Below are 26,176 nucleotides of genomic sequence, written 5' to 3' on the forward strand. Positions count from 1 at the left end.
GTGTGTGTGTGTGTGTGAAACGTCATTCCACCAAGCAAACCTTTCCATTCCTTGCTACCTCCTAAGATATTAATTCAGAAACCTTAGTTTTATACTCAAAATCTATTATTAGCTCATTTCAATCTACCATGCTAATTTTATCTGGTCCTTCAAACAGGTAAAGTTCCAGAAAAACTAAACTATTGTCTATTCCTTATACATAGTCCACTTTCCTGATATTCTTCTCTCCATCTGAATTACCCTGGTAAGTGAATTTCATATACTACTTACCATTCATGGTTTAGCTAAAATGATACCTCTGCTATAAAAATATAATATTATGGTCAAAAGTTCTCTGTGGCTTCTGTAAAAGAAAAGGTGAGGCAAAGGATGTAGAACTATACAAATGATAAAGTTTGGACCTCAGCTAATCTTCTCCCCAAAAAGCAATGATAAACCTGGACAGAACTGATAAGAAAAAAGAATATTTCAGGGTTCTTAAAATTGACCAAGGGCATACAACAAATTAAAAATCATTTATTCAAAAAGGAAAGAGAGAAAAATAAACCTCTACAAAATATAAGAAGAGTGAGTCCATGGCATTTTTCTCTCTTCTCCAACCCCACTCTTTGGTTCCATTAGAAAGATAGTTTAGCAGGCAGGGAAGGAACGAAAACTAACAGCTTCATTCCAGAGGGGGCTATTTGGGTAGGGGTGGTATATGGGAAAAAAAATCATACTCAGGGGTATTATAGAAAATGATAACAACTTTGGTATCAAACAATCAAGGAAGGTCAACATCTTAGCAAATCTGAGGTTGCAATACAAGTTTGATCAAGCGGTAGACCAGAAGACCAGCCAGAATTTTAACATGAAGATGTGGGGAATGAGAAAGTCATAGTGGGCCCTGATAAACTCTTGTATATCCCATAAATTTCCTCAACAAGATAAAGGGCCTCTATGCAAAACATGCAGTTCACAGCATACTCTGAATGACTACATGTTTTCCATCTGAGATTGGAAACACGAATGAATAGTTTTCTCCAAAGTTCTGTTCAATATACTAGAGGTTCTAGCCAGTGCAATCACGAGACAAAAAAAAAAAAAAAAAAAAAAAAAAAAAAAAAAAAAAAAAAACAGAAACATGAAAAGACATCCAGATTAGAAAGTAAGGGTTAAAACTCTTTATTTGCATAATATGATCTTGTTTGGAGAAAGAAAGAAAGAAAGAAAGAAAGAAAGAAAGAAAGAAAGAGAGAAAGGAAGGGAGAAAGAAAGAAAGAAAGAAAGAAAGAAAGAAAGAAAGAAAGAAAGAAAGAAAGAAAGAAAGAAAGAAACGAACCTAGGGGATACATGAAAAACTTCTAGAATAAGCAAGTGAGTTCTTAAGGTCATAGATGACCAGATCAATATATACATGAAATTTTTTTGTATTAGTAAGAACAATCTGAAAATAAAATTCAAGAAATGATTCCACTCACAGTATTATCAAAACGAATAAAATCCTAAGGAATAAGTTAACATGTAAGACTTGTAGAGTTAAGACCAGAAAATAATAGGAAAATAATATTAAAGCAAATCTAACCAAATGGTGATACATTCTAGGTTCATGAAGTAGAAGACAATATTGTTAAGATGGCAATCTTCTTCAAACTGATCTATAGATTTGGGGCCCCCGGGGTACTTAGTTGGTAAGGTTCTGACTTGGTTTTGGCTCAGATCACGATCTCACAGTTTGTGGGATTGAGCCCGGCATCAGGCTCTGCACTGACATTGCAGAGCCTGCTTAGGATTCTCTCTTCCTCTCCCTTTCTGCACCTCCTTCACTTGTGCTCTCTCTCTCTCTCTCTCTCTCTCAAAATAAATAATTAAGCTTAAAATAAATTGATCTATAGATTCAACATAATCCTTTCCAATTTCCTAGGAGGCTATTTTGGAAGAAATTAAAAGTTGATGTCAATAGTTATATGGAAATGGGATGGACTGAATAGTCAACTGTAAGTATGAAAAAAGAGGAAAAGTTTAGAGAATTTACATTTCTCAATTTCAGAACTAACTATAAAGCTACAATGTGTTACTGGTATAAGGACAGGCATATAGATCAACTGAACAAGACTGAAGGTTTAGATATAAACTTATTTTTATGGTCAATTGGTTTTCAACAATGGTGCCAAGGCTATTCAATGGGGGAAAGAATAATCTTTCCAAGAAATACTGCTAGGCAAATTGTGTATTCACATGCCAAAATATTGCCTCATATCTCACTCAAATACTAACACAAATTACTCCTAAATCTAAATACAAAAGCACAATATATAAAATTTTAAAAGAAAGAAAAAAATGCATTGACCTTGGATTATTCAGAGAGATCTTAGATATAATGCCAAAAGCAAATTACTCAGAAGAAAAAAATTGATAAACTGGACTTTAAAAAATTAAAATTTGCACTTCAAATGAAATCATTAAGAAAAGGGGAAAAGACAGATTAGGGGAAAATATTTGTAAATCATACAGCTGATACAAAAAATTATGAAGAATACATAAAGACTATTTAAAGTTTAATAATAAGTTGAAAATATAATTGGAAATGCACATAAGATTTGGAAAAATACTTCATCAAGAATACATACTGATGGCCAATAAGCACAGGAAAAGCTATTCAATATCATTAATGATTAGAAAAATATAAATTAAAACCTTAATTACATACCACTTCATTTGTTTCACAAAATTGACAATTATGTGAAGAAACTGAAACCCTCATACATTGCTACTGGAATGTAAAACTGAATAGTCATTTTTGAAAACAGTTGTTCAGTTACTAAAGAAGTTAAACACTATTGTCTTGGGCTACATACAGACAGCATGGAGTCTGCTTGGGATTCTCCCCCACTCCCCCCACTCCCCCCACTCCCCCCACAACCCCTTCCCTGCTCTCTCTTTCTCACTCTCTCAAAATAAATAAATAAACTTAAAAAAAAAGAAGTTAAACATTACTTTACCTCACAACTAAAAAGTTCCTTTCCTAGGTATCTATCTAAGAAATTCATGTTGAACTGAATGTTCCTGTCCCTCCGAAATTTGAATACTGAAACCCTAAGCCTCTCCATATGGCTGCATTTTGAGACAGGACCTCCATGGAAGCAATTAAGGTTACATGAGGCCATAAGGGTGGAGTCCTAATCTGAAAGGATGGTCCTTATAAGAAGAGATACCTGCAATCTTACTCTCTCTTTCCGTACATACACAAAGAAGAAATCATGTGAGTATACAATGAGAAGGCAGCTGTCTGCAACCTGAGGGTAAAGTTCTCATTAAAGTCAACCCCACTGGTACCTTCCATGGTGCCCAGAACTCTGAGAGAATGAATTGTTTTAAGAGAATTGTTGTTTAAGTCACCTAGTCTGTGGTAAATTGTTATGGCAACACACAAAATGAAATATATATATCCACACAGTTACTTTTACATAAATATCCATGGTAGAATTTTCTATACTAGTAAAAAAAGTGGAAAAAATCCAAAGTCCCTAAATTTCAAATGGAAAAACAAAATGTGACATACCTCTATGATGGAATGCTCTTCATCATTAGAAAAAATATATTCTTGGTACATACTACAACTTGGATAAACATAATAAACTCTAAGTGAAAGATGACAGACACAAAAGACTACACATTGTCTAATTTTATTCATAATGAAATGCCCAGAAAAGATCAGTCTATAGAAACATACCTGTGGTTGCCTGGGACTGCTGTGGAAATAGGGTTTGACTGATTGCAAATTGACATGAGGAATTTTGTTGGTGATGGAAATATTCTAAAACTAGAACTTTACGATGATTGCATAACTCTGTAAATTTACTACTAATAATTGCATTGTACATTTAAAATAGATGGATTTGGCGGCACCTGGGTGGCTCAGTCAGTTAAGCATCCGGCCCTTTGTTTCAGCTCAGGTCATGATCTCACAGTGGGTTCGAGTCCTGCATCAGGCTCCGTGCTGACAATGTGGAGCCTGCTTGGGATTCTCTCTCCCTCTCTCTCTACCCACCCTCACTTGCACTGTCTCTGTCTCTCTCAAAATACATAAATGAAATCTAAAAATAAATAATAAAATAAAATAAAATAAAATAAAATAAAATAAAATAAAATAAAATAAAATAAGATGGATTTTATGGCCTGTAAATTATATCTCCAAACAGCTGTTGCAGAAGGAAGGGAAGAAGGAGCAACAGTGGCAGCAGTAGCAGCACAGCAAAAAAGGAAAACAACCACCACTTTGGTGGGAAAAAAAACAAAAGTGGAGAGTCTGTGTCCTCAAGATAGGATATCCTCACTAGAGTAGCAGGAGAGGTGGGATATCTGTTTCATTTTGCAAGATATTTAGAGAGGCATATGTAATTGTTATGCTAAGGTTTAACCTACTGGAACAATGATAACTCAAACAGGGTAGGCTTTTATATGATAGAGGTGAGTTTCTCTCACATGTAGCAGTCCTCCCAGGGCAGGTCTACTCTACATGGGAGCCAGGTTCCTCCTATCTTGTTGCTCTGACACTCTCCAGTGTGTTGTTCTCATAGGCATGGTCAAAGCTGGGTCACAGCTCACTAAAAGCGGTAGGGAGTGTTAGTCCAGAGCAGGTAGCTTGTCTTTATATTGGAAATGACTTGTAAATTGCCCATACTTCCACACCCATTCCATTGGCCTTCAATGTAACTGTAAGGAAAGCTGGGAAATGTAGTCCTATTTGGAGCGGCCATCAACCTAGCTAAAACTGTGCTATTGCGGAAGAGAAGAATCTATTTTAAACAACTTAAACAGTGGCTGAGAAGTTTATTCATATTATAACAGATAATAGCATTAATCCACATAAATTGCTGACAGTGAAGAGAAAAAGTTTAAGTAACTAGCAGGTTCACTGTCTCTTTTCTCAAGCTTGATGACAAGGTTTCCACAAACAAGCATAAAATAACACAAGCTGCATCTGTACTGTTTTGAAACAGGTGCCTGCCTGCATACGAGTGCTAGGGCTAAAATTCAAATAAAGGACTTCATTTTCAAAACAAATTTGTAAAAACAAGGCAGGGCCTGAAAACATAACTGCAAGTACTCGCCAGACAACTTACAGATACAAAGATAAGGTATGTACACAAAGGGAAATCAGGTATTCATGTGATCCTGAAAGGGCAGAATTTCAGTTGCTGATACTATTACCAGAACTTGGTGCACACTAGGCTTCCCTCAGATATCGACATCACGTTTCCCTTTCACCTTTCTAGTGTCTGCTCAAAAGTCATTTCAGAAAGCTCCTTTACTGACCATTCTATTTAAAGTGACACTCCACCTTCAGCAGGTCTATGCTAATTATGCTGCTTCATTGTTTAAATTTTTTCATACCAACTCTTGATCCTGAAGTTGTGTGTATTACTTGTTCCCTCAACTAAAACATACATTCCTGGAAAGCAGGATTTTGTGTATTTTCCACTATACTATGAGTTGTTAGAATAATTCCTGGCTCATACTAAACATTCAGTAAATATTTGCTGAATTAATTGAGCGAATAAACAGATTAGCAACATGGCAAGGTTGCAACAAAGCTGAGATGATGCTAAATTACTTCAAATGGACTTTTATATTTGCTACCACATATTAGAGTCACACTGAGCATGCAGGGGACAAACAAGTATATCCAGCAGTGGGTGAAGGAAGAAAAACAGATGTAGAGAACTATCAGCCCTCCTCAAAATCCTGTAACAACTTCACCTTCACTGACAATTGCGGATTTTATAACTTCTTGTACTTTATATCATGATGTTTATGTCCATGTTAACGTTATTTATGTCTGTCACTTGCTAAACATATGATTCTTGAAGCTAGAAACCACACTGATACATCTTGGTATCTCTTTCAGTACTTAGTACTTTGCAAATTATAAGCTCGCAATATCTACTTAGATGAAAGAATAAATGAATCAATAATTAACCAACAATGGATGCTGATTTGCACAGATTGCATAGCAGTTTTTTATTCAGATAAACAAATTTCAATGACTACTTCTGAATAATCAAACCAATAAAAATGCTTTTAACTTAAAATATTAACTATCTCACTTAAAGAGGAAAAAAAAAGATCATAATCACAGACTATGCATATAAAAGAACCTCAATACACAATGCCATTATTCTTTACCTACTTCTGTCCAACTCAGTTAGGAAACAATCAATGTTTTCATGTAAGAGCACAGTGCCATGACAGAGTTATTGCACACAATGTTAAATGTGTAGTAAAAATCCATTGAGGGCACTAGTTAATGTATATGCATAACACTTTTTTATATTATAAAAAATTGGATGCTTATCTCTTTCTTTAAAATAAAAGGCAATTACTCTTTTTAGATGTGAAATAATTATTTTTTTTTAAATACCACTTGCTCTTAAAACATAGTAGATGTTTTGTGCCTTTGAAGCAGCATCTTTGAGCTCAAATCATTTTCAGTACTTTTGCTGGATTTTAAAAGAAATTCTAAGATGTTGCTATATGAAGTCTGATGTCCTTATTAATGTCCTTTTTAGTGTTTAATTTTACTTGCTGAGTCATGATTTTCTCCATACTGAGTTTACCATTCTACCACTGGTTTTGGAAAAAGGTGACCTTGAAGCTGGGAACAGGATAATGACCTTGACAGAGATAAGTAAACATTTCTGTCCTTGTAGGCCTGATGTTTTCTTTCTCAGTATATCCCCACCCCAGATCACATTTTTTTACAGTCACCAAGATGTATTTTTGAACATGCCTGCTTCTTTGATTAGATCTTTTCTCTTTGGAGCAGAAAGCATGACTTGCTATTTTTTCCCTTTATTTCTTCTTTACCTTCTCCCTCAACTCACCGTCCCTGGTGATAAATCATCTCACTTTCTACTGAACTTGCTATTTTCTATGGAATTATTACCTACTAATTATGTTACCTATGCACATATATTTAATCTCTTTGGTAGGTTAAAGCTCCTTTAAAATGCAGAATGCTCTGAAGTTACCTCTATATTCACCAGTTCTACTTCACTATCATGAACTGGGATGCTGAATAACATTAGATAAATGAAATAAAAGATCTTATGGGGGTGCCTGGGTGGCTCAGTGGGTTAAGCATCCAACTTTGGCTCAGGTCATGATCCCATAGTTCATGAGTTTAAGCCCCACTTGGGCTCTGTGCTGACAGCTCAGAGCCTGGAGCCTGCTTCAGATTCTGTGTCTCCCTCTCTTTCTGCCCCCCCCCCCCCCCCCCGCTCTTGCTCACTCTTTCTCTCTCTCTCTCAAAAATAAATAAACTTTAAAAATAATTTAAATAAATGATCTTATAATGCAGCTCCTGCTTTTATGGGCCTCTTCTACTTTTCCTCCTATTCTGTTGCCTGCTATTTGACCATTTGCTATCCAATCCTATATATTAAACCATGGGTCTAGGAAATAAAGAGATAAAATGCAAAAACAGTTCTGTAACTGGTTATGTTCCTTTTATTGCTCTTTAAAGTTACTAGATAACCAAAAAATCTTGGCTGTGCAATTTGTCCAACAATAAAATATGCTTCCTCCCCCCCACCCCCCCAGCTACTTAATAAGGAGTGTAGTTTTCACAGTAAAGCAGTCCTACAAAGAACAGAATAAATAAAAGGTATAGGGGAAAATTTCTCCATAGCAAATGGAGTAAGATATTCAAGAATTTGTAAGCATTCACCAACTTCTTTAAACAAAGTAGTGGATTTTCAAACAGAGACATTTTAAAATATGTAACTTCCATAAAGTTGGTTCCATTTGCCATAATATTTTAAGTAAATAATCATGTTTCCTTAAAGAGTGGTCATCAACCATGCTCTGGGGTGGCTATCCAGAGATCAGCCCTGATTCTGGTCTGACTAGTGCTTTTCTGAAGGGACACTGATACTGAACATCCCTAACATCAAGTTGGCCTTTGTTGAACTATTAAAATACCTATGGACATGAAGATTTCAACTTGTAAAAGACAGTAGTTAAAGGTCGTGTGAAGAGTTTTAGGTTTGTAATATGATGTATAGTACTAAGTCTGAGTAACACAATCCAACAAATCATAGCACTTCTTGATTAGACTGCACGGGTCATTAATCATTAAGAATGAACTAAGATTAACTTTTCTACACAGGCAGTACAGTGCAGTGGTTAATAATTATTATACTTAAAATCCCAGTAGGAAAAAAGAGCACACTTGAAATAGGGTAATTTGAGAAGGGTTTACTTTTCAAAAGGATGAATGACACAGGTGTGGTTGGGATGTAGCAGGAAAATAAGGGCTAATATAAGAGTTCAGAACTAGTAGCAGTGAAGTGGTAATGAGTCCTGGTCCAAAGGATAGAGAGGAGAGGAGTTTCTGGGGTTCTGAATGAGAGTGATGCAGAGCAGAATGCCTTTAGAAAAAGCATGATTTTTTGTTTAAGGTACAGAGCCAACCCAAGATGATCTCAAACAGGAGACAAACTGAATACCTTCTCCTCATTCTCCCTCCCACTGACAACATGCCTGAAACTCCCAAACAGAAGATTTACATGGAAACCAGTGTTCTAGGCACTATTCTAAAGGCTTCAGGTACGATACATTGCCTAATCTAGCGACACTTCAGTTTCTTCATCTGCAAATGCTAATAAGAATAGTAACTACTTTACGGTTTACAAGGCAGTACAAAGATTAGGGGGAAAAAAAGAAGCAGCACTTTTACAGTTCATGGGATATAGTAAGTTATAAGGAAATGTTACTTCTCATTAGTGGACTTTTCAAAGCAGGATCTTTTGTCAGAATGTACAGCAAACATAAAAGCCACAAAATGATTCTTTCCAAGTTTTAGATTTTAATATATCTCTCTACATTACTCTGTATCGAAAGGCTAAAAAATTAAGTAAAATTCTTTGATTTGTGTCATTGTATTTCATTTCATTTTCCTTAGACTAATATTTACATTAAAGACCCAAATGTTTCTATAACTATATTCAAAATTAGAGTTACAGAAATGTGAATTTCAAATCCAAGAAAGATCCAGGAATGACATCTCCATACTCGGATGTCAGTGAAACTTCAGGATACACTAGTCTTTCTTTGGGAACATACTCCAAAGGGAAAAACTAAAGCAGATTTGGATTTAAAAACAAAAACAAAAACAAACAAAAACAAAAACAAACAAAAAAAACACCTCATGAGTAGTACTGTTATCCAGCAAATAATGACTTTGAGGATGGAAATAAACATTTGTGAAGCAACAGATTAAAAACTTGAGAATTCAAAAATAATACCCCCCCAAACACAGCAAGCCCATGACTCCAAATGGTTTTCCCATATGCAGTAGGATGGAATGCTATTTACTCTTGGCATTGTTGGCTACTTTGCAACCTCAAATCTTGACATAAATGTAACTTTTTGTATCTTCCATTATTTATCAAAAATAAACTCCTGATTTTAAATCACTCAGGTGCACGCATGCACACACACATATACACACACACACAGAAACACAAACCCTACATCTTATAGACAGCACTATTTTCCACTGGGGGGGGGGGGGGAGGAACTATTTGCTTGCTTACTTCTTTTTTTATATCTTTCCTATTAGATTTTAATTCTTTGGATGGTTCAGTTAAATTTGTCTCATTTGCTTGTATAAACTTCTAATCTAGTACACAGTCAGTGCATTAAGTATCTTACACATGAGTGAACAATTATGATTTTGATTTTTGAAAGAACAACAAATTGTTCTTGGTAATTCATAATTTCCTGCCAGTTGGTCAACCCTTCTCATATTAAACTTTAACCACTTTCCAAAGAAAGGAAGTATAAACTGGTGATTCATTCTTTGCTCTCATGGAGTCCTGGCCTGAACTTTGTATAAAGAATGATGGAGGCCTGACATCAAACCTTCCCTGTCCTATTTTAACAAACATAGTATATAAAACTTTAAAATTAAAAAAAATAAAAAATTACCCTTTGAAAAACATGAATCAACACTGAAAGAATGATCAAAAGAGTGACTGGTAAATTTATGATATATACTATATATGTCATTTATATATATTATTTCATATGTATATATGAAATTCAAAACAGAATACAAAGATTAAATTGCTAACTCCATACAATAAAAGTTATTGACAAATCGATGTAACAGAATGAAAACAAGATTTGGAAGCAGGTAAAATGAAGCTGATATGACAGTTCCTTATTCTTTGACCAGTAAGAATGTGTCTTTTTGTTTTTAATCCCCTAGTTACTTTCTAACACCTAAGACCTCTACATTTGCTCAGTTATAATAATATGAATAAGCATTCAGGACTATCTCAAACTATTGTTTAACTTTTGTAAGTGCTAATTCAAAAGTAAAGTACAAAAATTATTATTGAATATTTAAAGTCATTCTATTAAAAATAGTCTCTGTAACAGTATTGTTTCTAACTTCAATTTGCATAACTTTTTTCCCCCAAAAAATAACATATTATAAGAAAATATTTATTTTCCACTTTGGAACATATTTCTCATTTATAATAGACATTATAAACCATTTTAATGTTTTCTATGTTTTAAGTCTTTTCTATGTTTGAAAATATATCATACAAAATGAGTTTAGCCAATCTTACCATCATATTGTATTAGTCTACCAAAGACCAAAAAGCAAACATGTTTTGAAATGATGCATGAATTCCTGAGAAAATAACATACCATGTGTTATTGAAGAAGAATAGTACTAAGAATTCAAAGAAACCAATATTCAGCTTTTTACAGTTAATATTTGCCCATGTATAGCTGAAATGAAAATGTGTAGAATGTAGAAAGATAACCTTTTAAACAATAATTTCAAAAATAAACTCAAAACACCAGAGATGATGCATCTCTCAAAGCATAAAGCTTTCCTTGAATTCATTTCTATATCCGACTTTCACATATATTGCTCTTCTACAACATTATGCCTTTCTACCACTGAATCCTATTTAGTTATGACTCAGTGCCTTATTTACTTCACTGATTGTATTAAGCCCACACAAATCATCCGAAAGCTTTAATTTGGTCTCCACAGGCTTTCTTTACTTCCCAGAAATGGTAACAAGGTATTTTAAATCCTCCCAACCCTAAGTACACATGTTGCAACATCACTACTATTTGCCAAATAAATTACACTACAAATATAATTCTCAGCTTCCTTTGCTGACTAGCAGAACTAGCCCAGGAAGAAAGAAAAAAAGCAGAAGCATTCAATTTCTATATTTTTACAACCCCAGAATTCAGGATCTTGATAAGTAAAAACTGAGTTGGAAAAAATAAAAAAAAAGATGCTGACTAGGCAGATAATAAGCCTACTATGATCAGTGGTATCCATGGGAACCACTAATACATTCGGTAGAGGATGTGTATTGAAGGTAAGGTCACAGAGCAATAGAAATTTGCTGATGGACACATGCAATGACACTAAATCATCATGTACTCCAATGTTTTTAATATGCATGTGGATTACTGGAGAAACCCACATACCATAATTACAACCCCATAAAATCATCTTATAATAATCAAATAATCATCATAATCCCATGGAGTATGTATTTAGCCCTCTTCCACAAATGAAGAAACTGAGGCTCAGAGACATTAGGTGTGCTTAAGATCCCAAAGATGGTAAGAAATGGAGCAGAATTCATATCAAGGCAGGTTTATTTGATTCCATGACCCATGCACTTAATTTTGTTTCCCAAGCAGAATAAATGGCATTAAATTTAAGACATATACTCAGTGAAATGCAGATATACTGAGTGTATCCAGTACAATATTGAGAATAAAGGATTCAAAGGGGGTTAAATGAGGAGTTTAAAAAGAGTACTATAGTGGCCGTGCAAAAGGAAGAGAAGCACATATAGTTTAGGGCCTAATACATGATTAGAGAATAAATAAAAAGGTCAATATAACCATATAAGACTATACAGTGCAGCCAAGGGAGAGCACAGCCTTTTTAATAGCGCAAGGCTGAATGCTTATAGGAACCCCAAAAGTACTTGCTACTTCATTCTTTTCTTTTCCTGGAATATTCAATTCCTTAGTGTACATTGGCTTTGTGTGTGTTCCTTTTAAAAAGGGTGTTTCAATGATAATTCTTTTGAAAATTACAAGGAAGTTCAACAAAATACTGCAGGAGTACTAAAAAACTACACATAGTACAATTCCCATAAACCTCATGCAACACTGGCCAAGGACATGCAAAAATGGGTGTCAAATATTAAAATAATTAAAAGGTTATTTTTTGTTCTAGAATTAAGCAAATAGACTAGATCATTTGAAACTTTGATATCAAAAATACTGTTAATAGTTTTAAAAATCTGAATACAGTAAAGTCATCTTAAATGTGAACTTAAACTATTTTTATGACTACACAATGGACTCTCATAACAACTATAGGATGTAGGTAAGTGTGGCTTTTACTCTAATAAACCATATATTCAGAGTTACTTTAAGACATAGAGGTGAATCTTTTATCAAATCAGTATCATAAAAGACCAAGGAAAAACTGAATTATGCTGCTACAATCATGCACTATTATTTACAGAGACTGAAAGAGAAGGAAGAGGTCTGTTATTATTATGTGAAAAATATTTGGTAGGAAGAAAGAACAGTGAGCCAATGATCAAAGAATAAATCTATACTTGTGCTAAACACAGCTTTTATAAAAAGTTGAAGATTCTTCTAAATGAAACAAGTTCAGAGCAGCACAGACTGCTAAAATATTATATTTTATGAGGCAACTTACACAAGAGTACACATTTGTAGATATGAAGGTAAAAGACCTCAAAGCAAAAAGGCTACAAAATTATGATATAGAGGTCTATAAACATCTGAACTTCAGTCTATCCACAGTATTAGAGACCTGTTACTTTATGAGCATGATATTGAATGAGATAAGGGAAAGGCTTACTAATATAGGAGAAGAGCAATAAATCACGGAAAACAAAGATTAATCCATATAATTTATATCTTCTTTAATATTAATTAAAAATAATGAATTTCCTTAAGAAAGGTATTTCCTCTCTTTTCTGAAAAATAATATTTTCAAAAAGGTATAACGCCTTGTTCCTTTTTACTATTAAATAATTTAAAACCCACATTACAAGCAGAAGGCATAATGACTGTTCATGCTCTAAAAGTCCACAGCTCTTCCCAAGTACATTTTTAAAACTTCCTATGATCATAACGCTAAGTCCTCTATTTCCTTTGTAATCTCCTATTGTGGCTGGCCAAATCTTGGAAGAGTACTAGGCATTATAAAGCACTTGGATAGATTGATTTGACTGAGTACTCTCAAAATTAGATTCCAAACATATCTTAATTTAATTCTTCTTGATGGGCAATTCTTCATTGGAAAGGGTTTGTGTGAGATGCTTAAAAGAATGTATGCTGGTATTATCCCTAATGTATATAGAATTGTTTATACTTTAATACCACATTGATGATGGGTACTAAAGACCACATGATAGGAAGATTCTGATTCCAGATCTTTTTGACCGGTCCTTAGAATGTGGCAGGTAGAAAGGAAAGTGATCCTAGACCTGGCAGCAGATTGCTAAATATCCCAGACTCAAGGAGGTAAGAAGACGGTCCAGACAGCCACTGAATGGATATCAAATATCCCTTCTGCTATGTGGGTATCTGGAAATGGCCAGTGAGTTCCATCACCTCTTCCTTTCAACTCTTTGCACAAATGGCTGGGCACCAGTTACACTGAGCACTGGCAAGGCACAGCACTTGCCTTGATGTGGGTAGGAAAGGAGGAATGGAAAAATGAATGAGCAAAATTATACCTACATGACGTTCAGGTTTTATTTCTTGGCCCCCTGGATCTATCAATTCTCAAGTTCACTTTATTGTCACGTAATTCAGAAAATAAGCTGGAATTGAAGCTGTCAAAATTGGTCCATGAAAACACAGGCTGACAAGACATACACACTGCAGACTTATACTAGGAAAGTTGCAGAATCCAATCTAAACATTTCCAAATTAGCAGATTTTTTTTATCACAGTAAAGATGTCCTATTAAAGCTGAGAGGAATATAAATTATGAGACTAAGCCTTGGAATAAAGCATCAAATAGAACAGCCACATAAATCATTCTTTTACATTTACGTACTCTTTGAACAAGACTACCCAGATTTAGCCTATGGCACCAGAAATATTCACAGTGAATGGTGATATTTTCTGGAGAAGCGCATTTTCCTAGTTAGATTTCCTTACACTGTTTTTGCCTCTACTGCTCTCCTGTTTTCCCTTTTACACACGATACAGATGCATGTGTCTCTTACATATAACTGTAAAGAAATAAGTCTAATTTCATAAACTATAAATAAAAGCACCACATTGTTTTACACTTAAAATAATTTTATTTTGGAAGATGTATGAAGCAAATTTAACTGAAATCATTACTGTATTAAAATAAGATGTCTACTTTTTATGAGAGACTTTTTTTTGGAGCAATCAATATTCATGTTGGGTATACAAAGGAGTAAGTCGAAGGTGGACCAGACTGAGACTTAGATGACGAGCAATCTTAACTATTACTGATTTTTATATGAAAAACAGCTTTTATAACTATATTATTTATAATGGTTTACAACAAAGCATACGGAAGAATAATTATGATATGTGCCTCCTTTTCTTTCAAATAGAATCATCCGTGATTCTAAAGCATAATTCTGCCCTTAAACTCTTTTCACTATATATTTCATTTTTAGGTGTTTTTCTAATAAGAGCAAATATTTCAAAAGTTTTTAATTGAATCTTGCCATTCAATACCAACACATGGTCCTTTATATTCTTGCTGATACATCCAATGGATGCAAGAATTATGCATGAATTTTTACGTCTACATTTCAACTTCCTATGTGAACATTTTTACAAATGCATTCCCTTTACTTTCTCCTGGCCTTGTTTTCTCATAAGTCCCGATCTTTCTTGGAGCAAAGTGGTGTTGGTCTCAACTAGAAGACAACAATACAAATAATTGCTATTGCTTTCGGTAGAGAAAAGCAGTGTCTTTCACACCACACCGTTGTGTATCTATGTTTTATCCAGTTTATAGATGACAGAAAGGAAACAATCTATAAGAGAGGAGTAAGGAAAGTAATCTAGCAACAGCTGCACTGATCCAGGTCAATTGAATCTGCAAAAGACCCTTTCTGGATTCTGGTGATAGCAATGAGTTCCTTGGGTCACAGTGAATAGTTGGCTGAGATATTTAATTTATTTTGAAGTAAGCCATAGAAAAAAACTAGGGGGCAATTTCAGCAATGTGCAGCATCTCTAAAGAGAAACTAAATAATTATCATTTCTAGAATCCTAAATTTCTAAATCTGGAAATGTGTTCTAAAGAGTCATGAAACATTTCATCCATAGAGAATAAACTAATCTTAAAAAATACATCATTTATGTTTGATTTTTCATTATTTATAGATGAGAAGACCAAGGATGAAAGAACAAGAGTGATTTATAGAATCAGCTGGTATTGTTCAACTAGATTGGAAGATTTTTACTATTCCGTGCTACCTGAAACCTATGAATATTAATAGTATGTATCAAAACATATAAATCTGCCAGAACTTTATATTTTCCAAAATACTTAGTGAAGTCTTATAATGCATTGTGTGCTCTCTCTCACATACATGTGGTTAACAGATATAGCAAGGAAAATATTAGGCTAGTGGTCAGAAGGTCTTGGTTTAGTCTCTTGCTACACACCTGCAGTATGTAGGAGAATTACTTGAACACACTACTCTCAATTACTTCATATATTTAGGAAAAACATTCAACTAGGTGTATACCATTTTCCACCTCTATAATTTTTGAGGTTTTCAAAAATACACCATACAATTTTTTTTCTTTTGTGTATCTTCTTTAGAGAATAAGCTTTACCCCAGCTACCAATAAGCCTACCTATTCCACACCCAAAAAATGATAAAAATAATCCCGAGTTAAGGTGTGAAAAATTCTTTGCCCCTAGTAAACATCCCATGACTAAACAGACAAAAGATGAATAATAGCTTATCAACAAATATATTCAAAATATATTCAAAATATTATCAATAAATATATTCAAAAAAAGGAAAAATTATTATTAAAATAGGTTGTTTGATTCCAGATTATTTTTCTAAAAACAGGAATTTTTTTCCTACTGTTCATTTATCTACAAGTGCTGAGATTGTTACAGGATAATGATAAAGATAATCAATATAATCATTGATCTCCAGAGAAAGAAATATTGATCCTGTGTTACAACCAAGATATTGTCATTTGGGAACTCACTGTAAAAACAACTATTAAATATTTATTATTAAAAATAATTATTACTATGCAAAAATTTACTCTAACCAGAGCTACAAAGAAGCATTATAATGGTATCAATATCGTAATTCTGTTTATGTGTTAACAGGCTGTTTATCTTTAAATCTTTCTCTCATTAAATGCTTATAGAAGAAAGATAAAGAAAAAAATTAAATTTGTAAAAATAAAGATCATCTCTTAAATGCATCTGGTTGGAGGAAATTCTCACACTAAAATAAAAAGAGCATTTCAGATTTGTTTCCTGATGAACTTCTAAAAACTTCATGTATAAACAGTCAGTAATACTTATATCATTGAATCTGTTATCCTTTCTTGGAATTTAAAAAAACAAATAAACTAATTTAAGACCCTTTATGTTATATATTTTAATGGCATCACAGCAAATATATGATCATAGAAAAACTGGACATCCTTAATGGCACAATTGAGGTTTTATCCTAAATCACTTGCTCAAAACATTTGAGAAAATACCCCTTTGATTATTTCTTGTTCTCTTTCAGTTGAATATTTTCCTCCTTTTTTCAAACTAATAAATTATGGAAAGAGCTCTAGAAAGAATTATTTTTATTTGTAAAATTAGCCAAGATCTTTCTTGATATTGAATGGGGAAGCAAATTAACTCCAAAGCTTCCTAGAACTTATTTCAAGTTCATTACGCAGAGCAGACGATCAAAATAACTGGTCCAGAACATCCTGTTACCATCAGAAAACATCAGGCAAACTGTCAACCTCTTTCTTCTTTCTTGACAAATATCTAGTGGTCTCTGTCTCCAAAACTTAAAACTTATTTCCTCTCTCAATTTGCTTTTCAGTATCACAAATTCGTCATGTCACAGTAGTTCTTTTGAGGGATGTTTCTGCTTCCAGAACTGAGCTGGCAGCAGAGCGGCTACACAATGTAATATGTGAACAGATTCACTGTGGTATTTTAAAAAATTGTCTTTGCTTTTCAAATTGGAGTCTCTAAAAAAGGTGTGAGGGACATATTTATTCACACTTTGTAATTCTCTTCTACCACTGTGTTGTCTTTGTACCTTTATCTCCACACTTTTCAAAGTGCTTTTTTTAAAACGAATTGATACATTAGCCTGTCTTCAAAGTTAATTTACAATTATAAATATGTAATCAGAAGACAGATACAAAAATAAATAAGTCCTCATTTTTTATCTACCCTCATTCCAGTCACTAAAACTAATAGTTGAATGAATAATACTCTTTTTCATTATTGGATTTTCCGCATATTCTGCTTTATTATTTTACTTATTGCTTTATGAATTGTAATATTAGTTTTTACATGTTTCAATAGAAAATTTATCAGCACATCCATTTTTGTTGGCACCAAATTCCCAGAATTCTCATTTTAAAATATAAATGACTAGATGTTTTCATTAATCTTTTTAAATTGATATTTACTTACTAAACATTAAAATACCATATTATTATAAGCATCATATTCTTTGCAAAATAATATTTTAGCAAAACACTTCTGTTCATTTCATTAAAATATTTTCTTCACTCCATCAAATTATTAAGAAGGAAACTGAACGTCATGTAGATGCAATGTTAGAGGAAAATGACAATTTTTTGAAAATACTTATATTTATTTTCCTTACCCTTTCAATATTTGTCTTTAAAAAGTTTCCTGTCAAACTCTACCACTTTTAATATTCTGTCCATCTTTACTTCTGTCAAATCCTCTTTAAGTTTCTTAATGAAACAAGTGCTTCATTTGATTAAATTTTGCATTGGTATCTTTAGTCTAATTATATTATCACAATAAAATGTAAACTAGGTCAGCAACAAATAGTTTCATGAACAAGTAATGCTTTGCCAAACAAGAGGCTATTTCATTAGAATAACAGCATCAAAAATAAAATTCTATTACTCTTAGATACCTTTCGATCAAAACCTTCATTCATACAAATGATCATCCTAGTATAATAAAAATAATTTGTATTTGTATGATTTGTCCCTATGAAAAAATTTAATTCACCCAAGTATACAGAAAGAATGGAGACAAATGATTTAATATTTGGCACACTATAGAGAGTAAAAAATGTATATGTTAGGATCCCAAAGCGAAGTCTTTGATTTGTATTTAGTGCCTACCAGTCAGTTTTCTTTCCGCCAATGCGTTTGTCATGAATACACCTGAAATGTCATTCCATGCTGTAACAACACTCAAGGTGGCCATTATATCAAAAAAGTCAAAACTAAAACTTTGGATAGAAAGTCATACTTTTAAGTAATGTTTACTTTACACTGAAATCATAAAATGCTGTAAAGCTTTTACTGAAAATATTTATATGCATTTTCACATATACTTCAACTAAACAAAAACTTTCCATACTCTGTCCTTTCAGAAGTGGAATTCAGTCTTGATATCTACAAAACAGCACCCTCAAAGAAAAGCAATGCAGCAAAGATGCAAAAATGACATCCATGTTGATTTGTAAATAAATCTAGTTGCCATCTGAATTGAACCAAAAAACAAACAAAATAAAAACTGGACTGCTGATAGGCCTTACCTTCTTGAACTGCTTGAAAAGGGTTGTTGCCATCGACAAATGTCACTGAAAATGTGATTTTCTCAGTCTGTAAGATCTCTTCATTCTGGTTGAGGTCACCAACCGCTGTGCGAAACACCTCATCATCCTTTTTGGCAGATTCATCAAAAATTGCTCCTACAAAGAAGTGAGTGTGGTCATTAAACAACAACATGAATATTCTGTCATGCTCTCTGTAAATATGCCAGGGACTTATATATTTGAAAAAATGTATACCTTCACTTAAAGCATGCATTTTATTTATTACTGAAGTACACTATACTGGAAGCAGTATGGTAGCTAAGCAGGAATATGTAGTTACTTCTTCCAAATGGAAATTATGAATAGCACATCAAAGTGTTATTTCAGGCAAAGCTTTGGTGAGACAATATAAGAAGTCCCAAAAGTTTTGCAGGACAAAGTGGCTGATACATTAGATGTCTCATATCATGGTATCTTTAGGAATTCATAGCTTTAAGAATATTTTTCTGAACAATAGGAGATAAAATCAGGAAACTTTCTGAGAGCCATTCACACAAGCATACGGGAATCAAACTTCTATTGTGATCTTAATTTATTTTTCATTTTTCTTTTTCTTTTTTTTATTTTGAAGAAAGATATTAGTATCTTTTAGAACATGAATTCAGTAACATTAGACAAGTACAAATCTCTGAGCAGAGACAATTTGAGAAATACTTCCTAAGAACTAACATAAATCCTAATGGATAATTATAGCCTTTTTCACATAAATACAATAATAATGATGATAAGAATTGTGGCTAACTTGATTGACTGTCAACAGGGAACTGGCTAAACACACCAGTTCTAGAAGTAAACTGATTTCAAATTCTGACTGTCATTTGTTAAGCATATGACCCTGAACAAGGGATTCAAATTTTAAAACCCATAATCATCATCTGTAAAATCTAATGACAATACCTATCTGTAAGGGTTATTAACTGCATTAAATGAGATTATCCATGTAAAATGTAAATAAATTGTGCTAACTGAATGGTAAATTTTCACTAAACACTAGGTTTTAATTTTAATTTTAAATTATTTTTAATTTATGTTTATTTTTTGAAAGAGAGAAAGAGCTTGCAAGTGTGAGTGGGGAAGGGATAGAGAGAGGGGACAGAGGCTTGGAAGCAGGCTCTGTGCTGACAGCAGAGAGTCCCAATTGGGGGCTGGGACTCATGAATGGCAAGATCATTAACTGAGCCAAAGTCTGACTGACTTTTTTAATCAACTGACTGAGCCACCGAGGTGCTCCCATTTTATTTTTAATTACTGTAATCCAAACAGTGCTTAACATTTTCTATTAATATTTTTCTATATTACAGAATCTCATTTAATCCTCAAAATAATTATGTGGTATGTATACTGTCACACACACATAGAGTTATGAAAATTAAGTTTCAGTGCAAGGAATACGCCAAAGGAATAAGGGCCAGAGTAGAGTCCTTGACTGCTTGACTCCAATGTCTTTGCTCTAAGTCACCATGGGATACTGCCTTTTAGGATTATACCCGTAAGAAATAAAAGTATTTTTATGAGGATCCTGACCTTACTACAAATCTGGGAGATTCTTTCCCATCTGGCTATGCATCCTTTATTTTTATTCATTGTGATCCTGTTAGTGCTAGGAGCACATTTTTAAATTGTTTATTTTGAAATTATTGGGCCAATGTATTTTTTGCCTTTTTGAGTGAACTAAATGAATTTCCCCCTGGAAAAAAAAAAAAAAGACATACACCTCAGGATCAATAACATGATAAAGGAATGACTACACATACATATCCACATACATATCCAAATAATATTTCTTGTAGTATGTAAATACATCAATAAAATTATGTATATTAAAATGTCTTTTTCCCATATGTAAACACAATATGGGTTTTATATACACACATACAAAGAGATAAACACAGACTATAAGGACACAAACATGCATATACATGTTTATATACATACACACATACACACATATGTATATATAGAAACATACAGAAACAGACATTTTACATCAGCTACTCCTGTTGATTTTATGCATTTGTGACTAAAGCCCAAAAACCTTCTAGTAAAAGACAGATCATGATATTAAACATGCATTATTAGACTCAATACATGATAAAGCAAGTCTGAAACTATGTCCATTTCTGACAAGTGTGGCAGGTTACTTTTGCTGTCTTTACCTTAAGTGGCCTCATGATGGGGTGAAAATTATTAATTTTCACCAGAGAATGCAGAGTGTCTAACAGGCTTTTTGTGTGAACCTAGCTTTCTCTTGTCACTGCTCTTTTACATTTGCATGGATTGTACTAACTTTTATCAGCCTCTTCAAACCCTTGCTTTCTACCTCCTAAAATATATTCTAAATGCATGCTAAGAGTATGAGAAAGAATGAAGAATTTTTTAATTGATACATAAAGTACTCACTAATTATATATAATATATATATATTACCCAGAATATTAATATTTTATTAATATAATCAAGCATAATAAATATTATAGATGTTAGCCTTTGACCTAGCCTATAATTTCTGAATCAGATTGAAATCTACTTTAGAAATTATTTCTGTGAAATTATTTAGGCAATAAATGTTAGATTTATCTTGCTGATTTTAAACATCATTCAGAAGACTCATTTTAATCTATGATAATTGTTATGAGAATCTAGATTAATCATCACATTGAAAATTTACTATGATCAGACTCAGATACACAAATTTCTTTACCAGTTTGTTAGAAAGTGTGATATAAATGTACTATATAATTGGAGCTGAAATATCCAATTCATTTTAAAGCAGATAGTCTAAATGGCTACTCACAAACAAGTGATGTATGTTTATATAAAGACACTTCACCCTGTCATGGATTCTAAATGGGTCTTTTAAAAGAAGAGTTTCTAATCAACCTTGTTTTAAAATGGGTAATACTACTGACTTCTGCCAAGTATTGGTAACACATTTTAATAGGAGCATTTTACTGTTACCTGACAGAACACTGAAGACTGCCTTAAATATTAAGCCTGGCTTAATAAATGGCAGAAACCCACAGAAATGATAGCAAATTAGTCAATTCCGTGCTGAATTAAGATACACTGAAAGGAAATGCATAAAACAAGCAGTTCATCTTTCTGCAAACAGCAAAAAGTACACAGAAGAAACGTTTCATCTTACTGCACACAGCATAACCAAAGAACAGGAAATCCTAGCAACATTTCAAATCCAGTTATTTATTTACTCTTTTTCTTCAGCTATAAAATCTCATCTTTTTACCAAAGAGTACGTGCAGCATTTTGTATTAAACACAAGTATTCTGAAAACAGCCCAGTGAGTTCCACATGTAGAATCTCATGAAAGAAGGTTCTTATTTATTTCATGCACTTGCAAGAGTACAGCAATTCCATGTCTTTAACCTTTGTATCAAAACACACACATTATCAGTGTAATCCAATCTCAAACATCTTAGATTTACTTATTTAAAAAAATTTAAAGTTCCTTGAATGCAACATTCATAACTATACTGTTATCATGATGACCCAGCATCTAGTTTTTCCCCAGCAACTTCTATTAGCCTTTTTTTTTTCATTGTCAGTTTTAATTTACAACCTTGAGGTAAAAAGAATATTCAACTTATTGTCAAGATGAAATAATTCTTCCACTACTTACACACGCATGCACATACACACAGTTTGAGCAACTTCACATTGGTCAAACTGGAAGGAAGAACAACCAAGCAATAAAGCAGACTATGAACACCTCCTAAAATTTGTAATCAGTCATTTCCATTCTTAGGGATTAATTATGATATGTTCCTTCTTTGAGGGGGAAAAGGGCTTTACTGATCCTTATACAAAAGAATGACATATACGGGCAAGAACACATACATGTTTTTAAATACAAACATTGTGTTTACTTGTCTTCTTATATCTTAGAAAGTAAAGAATAATCATTTATAATAATGTTAAAAATATGCTGATATCATTTGTTTTTACTTGTTGTGAAGGGCGATCTGTACAAGTCAGTATGTTATGCCATAAAATCATTTTACACAGATTCATATTTGCAAATATGCCTGGTAATAAAACCTTTATAAGAAGTTACTAATCTGACCAACTCAGTAATTCTCAAAAACATTAGATGCTTAAGAAACATTAAGCTTAGAAGTATTTTTACCTTCATGTCTTTATTCATGGTGTTGCCTCCATCATGGATGTATATATGTTTTGCCTCATTAGCAAAATATAATTTCATGGGTCACAGAAACTATTTGTATACTTTGAGTATGTAAAAGGGAACCTGGATATATTAGATATTCAAGAAACAGTAACATATTAACCTTCCTTTATGTTTAGTTAGACATAATATTGTAAAATAAGAGACTTAGATTCAAAGACAGAAGAAAAATATGACTTACAACTAACTCTAAATCAAAACAAAAGTAGACTTGCTAATGTACTTGCATGTGAATTTATTTTCATGGACATTATTGTGACTCCAGAATATCCAAATTATTCAGCAAGGTATTAAGCATACACTTATATTTTTAGTTTAAATATTTAATTATTTTTCCTTATACCTATATGAGGCAAGTGGAGGAAACATTGTTTAGCTGATAATGGAGGAAAGAAAATATCTTCATCTAGCTCAGAATTTCCTCAAAAATATTGAGAAATGATGGGGCGCCTGGGTGGCGCAGTCGTTTAAGCGTCCGACTTCAGCCAGGTCACGATCTCGCGGTCCGTGAGTTCGAGCCCCGCGTCAGGCTCTGGGCGGATGGCTCGGAGCCTGGAGCCTGTTTCCGATTCTGTGTCTCCCTCTCTCTCTGCCCCTCCCCCGTTCATGCTCTGTCTCCCTCTGTCCCAAAATAAGTAAAAAACGTTGAAAAAAAAATATTGAGAAATGATTTGATACATGTCTTGAAGGAATTTTCTATAGAATCAGTAGAATTATTGGAAGTTTTATATATCACATTTTATATAACTAGCATACCAAATAAGTTTAAAATAAATGATTCTAAAAATTGAAAACAAATATTAATGTATCTCCATTATCCTTACATGATCAATTTAGATTTAAAACTGTAGTATATAAAAAAATATGTATGAAATAATTGCCTAAAATATCAGAATTGCAAGTAAAATCAGAGATGGTGCCTCTTTTTTCAATCATGAAGTTTAAAATCTTCACTTATTTATTTTGCCTAATAAATATAAATTCTTTATGTTATGTAGTTTAAAAAAAGAATAAATTTTTCAAAGGTGCTTTATGAAATGAATTTTTATTTTTCTCTGAAGCAACAGAATAGATTCTCTTGGTTTCTCTCTTTGTACATTTTTTCCTCTTCTCTTTTTTCTTTCCATACATTCATGCAACTACCCATCCACCCATTAAATAATCAACACAGAGATAATCTTCACAGTCAAGCTTCATTGTTTCTTAAGAAATAATTTGCTGATAAAACAGCTGAAATCTATTACATGTTGAATCAGACCATAGCAAAATTAAGATGCCTTGATAAGATGACCATAGAAGTGCACACTGAGATTTCATAGACGCACAGTTGAAAAAAAAATTAGAGATGGTACACACAAATTCCACTTCTTCAGAAAATGTAGTGAAAATATTTTAAGTGATTTGAACAAAATTACACAGCAAAAAGTTAGATGGGATGAAAACAGGAATTTAGTTTTTCTGGTTTCAAGTTTGAAGCTATTTCTTCCATATCATGCTTTTTTATTTCATTTCAAGCATTTACTTTCTGAAAAACATATACATACACACAATGTCAGATATATGTCTGTATGTATTAACATGTACATATACACAATGTCAAATATATGTATGTATATATAATTGTATATGTACATTCAATTACCAGTATTACATCTGGTGATTAACATATCACATTCATTTACTATAAGCCCTGAAGTATTAAAAATTGAAGAATGAGAGCAAAACTTGAACATAGGAATATTTTTACATAAAATGCATTGGATTTGCCCTAGAGGCATCAACAATTTAACTTAGGAAGTTAAATAAAGATAAAAAGCAAAATTCTCTGTTTTGGGACAATTTATTGGTCACAGTAGAATTTACAGTTCTGCAGAGCTATTCAGAATTACTAATTCATCATAGATCTTCACTATTTTAGATGCTACTATTCACAAGTAAGGTTTTTTTTTTTTTTTAAGTCTAATAATACACTCTGCATACACATAGTTGTATGTTGTGCAGATATCCATATAAGAGATCTTTAGGGACATCTGGGTGGTTCAGTTGGTTAAGTGTCTTACTCTTGATTTCAGCTCAGGTCATGATCCCAGGGTTGTGGGATCCAGCCCTGCATTGGGCTCTGTCCTGGTAGCACAGAGTCTGCTTGGGGTTATCTCTCTCCCTCTACCTCCCTTCCCCCAGTCACACACATGGGTTTTCCCTCTCTCTCAATAAATAAATAGACATTTTTAAAAAAATAATATCTTTAACTTTGCTTACATCTACTAATGGTATCCCCAATAGGTCAGTGGAGACTGTACATACATTTCAAAAGGAGCACAAATAATCAAAGACATTATAAATACCTCAAAAAACAGATTTCTCCTTTTTTTCACCCTCCACTTACATTGCTCTCAGTTGAAAGAAACAAGGTCAAACATTCTACTCGACAAGAAGAAAAATTACCAAAATTGTGACCAAATGAAATAAACATTTTCTATACCATCTGGCATCTTTACTTGAGCATATATGCTACTATTTCAGTGGGATACTGTTACAATGAAGGTAGTGTGTGTGTGTGTGTGTGTGTGTGTGTGTGTGTGCATGTGTATATGTACATATAAAGCTATTTTCCCAGACAATAATAATTACATTGAGATATCCTCCACGAATTAATTCTGTATTACAAATGTGGTCTGCAGCCCCTTATTCAATAGAAAATTTCCTCATATGTTCTATGCTAATGTCTTGATAGTCATGCACAGGGTTTTTAGAACCTTTCTCCTTTTACCAAGAGGTGTATTTTCCCCAGCTCACCCTATCTTACCCTTCACACTCTAAGAAAGTAAACGGAAACAATAACTCTCACTGTTGGAAAGGAAGTACTGGATATACACCAAATTCATGACAATTAGCAAATATTATTCTGAATCAGAGACAATTTTACTCTGCTGTGTTTCTGTCAAGTTTATAATAACTGAAATAATAACACTGAACTCAATTAACATGTGTTAGTAATAAGCACTGTACTAAGTGGTTAGCTGGGATT

General features: G+C 33.1%; 1 protein-coding gene across 2 annotated transcripts in view; it reads right to left on the minus strand.

Moving 5' to 3' along the window:
• The window catches only part of GRID2 (glutamate ionotropic receptor delta type subunit 2), a 1,503,942-nt gene that overhangs the window by 1,187,867 nt on the left and 289,899 nt on the right, over positions 1-26,176 (minus strand). For both annotated transcript variants that reach the window (XM_086704576.1, XM_086704575.1), the window contains exon 2: positions 18,885-19,040. In XM_086704576.1, coding sequence (XP_086560702.1) covers positions 18,885-19,040 — 156 coding nt within the window. The remainder of the gene's footprint in view (positions 1-18,884; positions 19,041-26,176) is intronic.

This window comes from Puma concolor, chromosome B1, assembly GCF_028749965.1.
Source record: "Puma concolor isolate L17-30 chromosome B1, mPumCon1.1.hap2, whole genome shotgun sequence".
NCBI classification, from domain to species: Eukaryota; Metazoa; Chordata; class Mammalia; order Carnivora; family Felidae; genus Puma; species Puma concolor.